The 5,671-nt window shown below is 45.5% G+C and overlaps 1 protein-coding gene across 2 annotated transcripts in view; it reads right to left on the reverse strand.

Moving 5' to 3' along the window:
- Positions 1-201: 201 nt before the first annotated feature.
- The window catches only part of emilin2a (elastin microfibril interfacer 2a), a 20,401-nt gene continuing 14,931 nt past the window's right edge, over positions 202-5,671 (reverse strand). The window contains exons 5-9 of one of the 2 annotated variants that reach the window (XM_023965198.2): positions 3,163-3,483; positions 2,475-2,534; positions 2,065-2,124; positions 1,843-1,980; positions 202-729 (exon numbers count right to left, since the gene is read on the reverse strand). In XM_023965198.2, the coding sequence (XP_023820966.1) occupies positions 389-729; positions 1,843-1,980; positions 2,065-2,124; positions 2,475-2,534; positions 3,163-3,483 (920 nt within the window). In that variant the 3' untranslated portion in view covers positions 202-388. Of the gene's footprint in view, positions 750-1,842; positions 1,981-2,064; positions 2,125-2,474; positions 2,535-3,162; positions 3,484-5,671 lie in introns of both variants that reach the window. The other variant, XM_023965199.2, reaches the window with a different exon arrangement.

Raw genomic sequence — 5,671 nt, forward strand, 5'->3', positions numbered from 1 at the left:
CTGAGTGACAGCTTCATGTTTATCTTTGGAAAATACTGAAAATCTCTGGGATATATTTATTTAAAACACATGCCTACTTTGTAAAATCATTTGAGTGAAACTCGGCAAAGTTTGCAACTTAAATTAAAAAAAACCTCTTTATTTCCCAAATGTGAGTTTATTATTCCTGTGCATTCATTCATTTTCAGAGAATCTCCTGTGTTTTATTGGTTCATCCGTTTATTTCCCACAATAATTCCACTGAGGGTCAATGGTTCTGTACATTGACAGTTTTACAGACATTCACAATAGATCCAAATATATTAGTATGTGTGTTTTGCATACAAACTGAACATATAGGTGAAGAGTTTCTCTGACGTTTACTGATAAATAGCTGCTTCAATGCAAATCAGTCAAAAAGCTGCTTCCAAATGAGTCCTTGCTGCCCCCCCCCCCCAGCTGCAGCTATCTTCTGGCCTGGGGGGCGTACAGGAAGACGGCGCTGTAGGTGGACAGGATCTCCCGGGCCTCGCCTGTCGCCAGCTCGCCGCCCGTCCTCAGGAGACCGACGCGGTCTCCTTTCATGAGTGGGAGGATCAGGCTGAAGGACACGGAGCCCCCGCAGCTGCAGGCCCCCGCCGCCTCCGAGCTCCGCAGCCTCTGGACGCTGCGGTCGGACACGGACAGCACGGCCTCCAAGCGCTCGCCGCGCTGCGCCGTCAGAAGGCCCGAAACCAGGTAGCGGCCGTCCTGTGGAACCGAGAATATCCCTGCGGATGAAAAGGGGGAGCTTCCTTACGAGTCTTCACGTCTGTCACGCCACAAACCCTGACACCCCCCTCCCTTAAATACACTGTGACTGATCCCATAATCTCTTCTGCAATATTCCGACTCGCTAACGACTAAAAAAATCACGGCCTTAACGATTACCAGCTCACCTAAAATCAGATGAACCCCTAAATTGAGTTAAGGGAATACGTTTGTTATTGATTAACCCTAGTGCTATCTTGTGGGGTCCAGATGACCCCACTTCCAACGTTAACCTGCCTCCGAGGCAGGTTAACGTTGGAAGTGGGGTCATCTGGACCCCACAAGATAGCACAAGGGTTAGGGTAGAATTTACCCCGAAAGTATTTGGTTTTTTATACTGAGACTTGGGATCCGTCTGATTCCCCCAAAAAAGGTGTGGCGGTTCCTTTGACACCTCCTTTGGCAAAGGGAGCGGTTTATGATGCAATCCCACAATTCTGAAGCTGAACCGCTGGTTTACGTCAGGGGCGTCCAGACCCGACAGGCCCCGTCCCGCCTGCAGCAGGGGTCAGACGAGCGTCACCAGGAGAAGCTGTCAGGATGTGGACGCTCCCACGGGTTTCCCCGCTAAAGCCGAGGAGCGTCACAGATGCTTTTATTTCTCCACAAATGAACTTAGCTGCTGCTGGAAATCAGAGGTAGCCACTTTTTACGGCAAACTTAAAGGAGAAGAAAAGACTTTTGACAAACGGGGAGTTTCTTTTCTCCAGGGTTGCGTGTGGATTTGGTAGATGGTTGACGTATAGGATGACCTTTATTTCTGCGATTCGCTTTAGGAAAGGCAAAAATTTCAGGGGTTTTATTGTAATTCTTTCCATTGCCTCTGTTCTCCTTTTGACGCAGAGGAAAAGAGGGGGAGGGATTTGTTTCAGTGGATTAATATTTCCAATATGTATCTGACATGCCTACATTTCCCACAATGCATCATGTTTGCATAGAAATCCAACGTTTGGTTTTATTGTTGAACTTTGGAAACCCCTCCTTCACTTCTCAAACATCTTTGTTTTGTTTTCGTTTTGTTTTTTTTTTGTTTTTTTTTGAGGGGCGGGGTACCTGTGTGGGGGTCGTAGTGTCCGCCATCATTAACCAGCACCCTGTTGAAGCGGATGAAACCAAAATCTCCCGTGAAGGGGGGCTGCTGAGTGAGACCAACGGAGAAGGAGACGGGGTCGGCGAAGGCGCCGTCGGCCACTGAGACGAGAGAAAACACAAATTATGACAAACTGTAAACGTGACGGATGTCTGAGCCAAAACCCAGCATCAGATCGGTCTAACCGGGAGAGACGGGGGGAGCTTGATGCACCGGCGTCCAGAGGACCTTCGCTGCCCCGATAGCTGCAAGACAGAGAACTGGCTGTAGATTTATTGACGCCCCAGTGGGGTGAAAAGTACATCTTTCTGTTCACACATCGCTTCTTTATGCAATATCTGGCAGCTCCTACGTTTTTAGAGACTGCAAAGAGAAGTTGATCCCTTCACTTTTACCCTGAAATGTTTCCACATCACCCAGAGTCAAAAGTTCTTTTCGCAATCCTGAAACTCTTCCACAATCCTCCCACACTTTCTCCAACCAAACAGCCAGACCCCCCCCCCTCGCCCTCCCAGGATGCTCACTATTCACCCCATTTCACGGTTTTCTGCTGATATGAAAGGCAAACTGTGGATGAAGGTGGGAGCCGGAGTACCTCTGCCGTCAGGTTTGTACCACGCCGGCTGCAGAGGAGGAGGAGGAGGAGGAAGATATCCTGGGAAGAGAAAGCCCTTTTATTGTCCTCTCAAGGTTGAGGCTTTTTAACACAGAAGGGGGAGGAGCTTAAAGATTAGGATGCAGCATCAATGATTGAAGTTTCATTTAAATCCGTTTAAAAGCCTTTCTGTCTCCTCAGTTTTTGGATGTTCCATGAAGGATCATGGGAAATAAAGACAAAATGAAACCAAATCAAAGCACTCGTGCTGGAAATGAAAGTTAATAAAATCAGATTTCAGTCTATGTGGTGGTGTTCTTCTCTGGGTTTTTATTTTATGAAAGATACGAAGTGAAACAAAATTCTTTCTATTTTCAGGACGCTGCAGTGCGGTCAAGTCAGAACCCCTCAAATCTGTGCAAAACCGCTTTTCTGGAGATCAAAGACATTTTTTTATTGTTTTTTTTAGTTTTAGAGACTTTATTATAATTGCAGGGACAATTAAACTGTGAACAAGGTGAGGAATTTAACATTTCAACCCATCAAGTTAGCATCTTTTTTCCATGACTTTTACTGAAACTAACCCATTGTTGCTAAAAAAAAAGAAAGGTTTTAAACAAGATAAAAGAACCAAATTCCAGTAGATCTTAAAGGTTTGAATCCAGAAAATGGGTAGAAAATTCCTGACCTGGAGCTCCTGCAAAGCCTTTGACAGATTTCCTAGCCGAGTCCTCGGACCCTCTGCGCACCGTCACCCGGCTGATGTACCCGGGGGGTCCCGCCTCCCCCGTCTCCACCACGGGCCTCACAGACTGAACTGGCTGCCGGGCTTTGGACGGGTCGCTCGGCGGGCTGATCTTCACCACGTTGACCGCGGGCTGGGCAGGTTGGCCAGGATTGGACGGCTGAGGCGGGAGGATGATGGGGATGTGGATCTGCTGGATTCTGGTTCTGGTTTTAGTCGGATCTGGGAAAGAAGCGACCGGCTTGTCCGGTCTCAGGTCCGTTCCTGTGGACGGACAAACAAACAAACAAACTTGAAAGAACTCAAGAGTCCCGCCCACAAACACAGCTGCGAGCCTCAAACAAACATTTTTGCCCTTCCAATCTCGTATGAACCTTTATTTAAGCATCAGCAATCGAACGACGGCCCAAATCTGTGCTGACCTCCCTGCAGCTTTAATACCCTGCATGAAAGCAAATTGGGACGGTCAAAGAAATGAGTTTTTGGCTGCACGGCGGCGGCGGTGGCCTGGCGGAACCCCCGTGGGCACAGATAGACATCAGCTGCACCGCTAAAGTCGGCCTGAAGAACGTCCTGAGGACAAACAGCCGCTTTCAGTCGGGCGTCGAATGGATTTCTGTATTTAAATAACACAATTAGAGTGTCCAGAAAATGTCAACCTAAATATCAGACGTTTAATGAGGTTAGAGGCTAACGAGAGGCTCCGCCTCCAACGACGACCGCAGAGCAGAAGGAGTTCCACATCAGAGGAGAAGACTGCCTCAGATCAGCACTGACAGCCATGCTGGCTCTAGAAAAGGCTTCTCTTCATTTACACTAAATCTGGTTTGGTTAATCTGGAAATTATACAAAGTTTGAGGATTTCTCTTCTTTAGCTGCACTTGCTGAATGAATGACGGCTAATCTGTCGAGATTTTTAATCCTTAGTCTTTCAAAACCTTTGTAAGCTTTTTGTTTCTACTTTAGCGTTTCCTCTGTTCATTTTTCTTTAAAACTCTTTTAGAGGCTTGATATCTATCTTTTAGTAAAACCACAACTTCTTTTTTTTACAGATATTCTTCATATAACACAATCACTCAACAATGAAACCAAAAACTCAATTCTGAGAGCTCCTTTTTTTTTACTGCAAACATTGAGATCAAACCGTTTTTAGGTTTTCCAACAAAGAGACAAAAATAAAAATGTATTAATCTGCAAACAAAGCAGAAATGAGGTCAAAACTATGCAAAGATGTATTCTAGAGGTGGTCAGTTATGTCATATCTGTTTTTAAAACTAGAGTTATGACGCCGTGTGACTGTGGGCGGAGAATTTAAGGTTTTAATAAACCTGCAAATAAAAAGGTTTGATTCTGGTTTTGATTTTCTCCTTATCGTGTAAACTTAGTGAATTTGAGGGGAAAAGAATCTAACTTTTAGTTTATTCCTCCACAGCTGGCCTTGATGAAACGGACGCTCCTGCTCTCACTTTATTCATATTTACCTGCGCTTTTCCAGACGCTCTTACAGTGTGTCCATTATTCATTCAGACTTGGTGATGACAGAGGCGTGGCTGCCGGTTCGCACCTACGGCCCCTCCGACCAACACCGGGACGTTCATGCACATTCACACACCAGGACACAACGACAGTTTACTGGGGGGAGCGGGGATCGAACCACCGACCCTTCCAGCTGCTCTGACATCTGGGCCACTGCAGCCAAGTCTGTATTTAACAGCGGTGTAACAACTAATAAACGAGAATGAGCTGCATTTCCAGAAGAAAATGCAGCGTTGAATGCTGTGTTGCTGAATGAAAATGAAACTTAAAGGGTAATAAGTGGCAAAAATAAAATAAAGAAATGATCCAAGTTGAGCATAAATAAAGTGAAAACAGCACAATACCGGAAAAAAGATGAGTTTGTGAAAAATGCCAGAGCCGGGAATCGAACCGGCGAGCTTCTGCACCAAGGATTCCCCATGTATTTCAATGGAGGCAGAAATCCTGGAATATCTTGAAAAGTTCAAGGATTTGAAGGAGCAAAAGTCACAGCTGGAAAAAGCAGAAAGAGCTGAACATTTCAATAGTTGAATGGTTGAAATAGATTAAAGATTGTAGGAGGAGTTAAGCGGGAAAATATGATGGAAGATACTAGGATAAAGAAAGAGAAACAGGAAAACAATGGATTGAGGGATTTATAGCATTCAACCCATTAACAACATGAGAGAAATGTCTAAATGAGATCAATTATCATCGATCTTTGGATTAAGGCTTGGTAGGTAATCGACCATCACAGAGGACAACATGCCTGTGATGATCAGTCCATCATTCCAACAGGGGGGGTGACAGAAACTTGATTGTGCAACAGAAAACCTGTTGATGAAAACACATTTTGTCTCTTTTCCAGGTGTGAAATCTGTAAAAACTCTGCCCCCCAGGACTGGACCGTCCGTGACCGCCATCAAAGCATGTCGAG

The sequence above is a fragment of the Oryzias latipes genome, chromosome 17, assembly GCF_053564925.1.
Source record: "Oryzias latipes strain Hd-rR chromosome 17, Olatipes_Hd-rR_3.1".
NCBI classification, from domain to species: Eukaryota; Metazoa; Chordata; class Actinopteri; order Beloniformes; family Adrianichthyidae; genus Oryzias; species Oryzias latipes.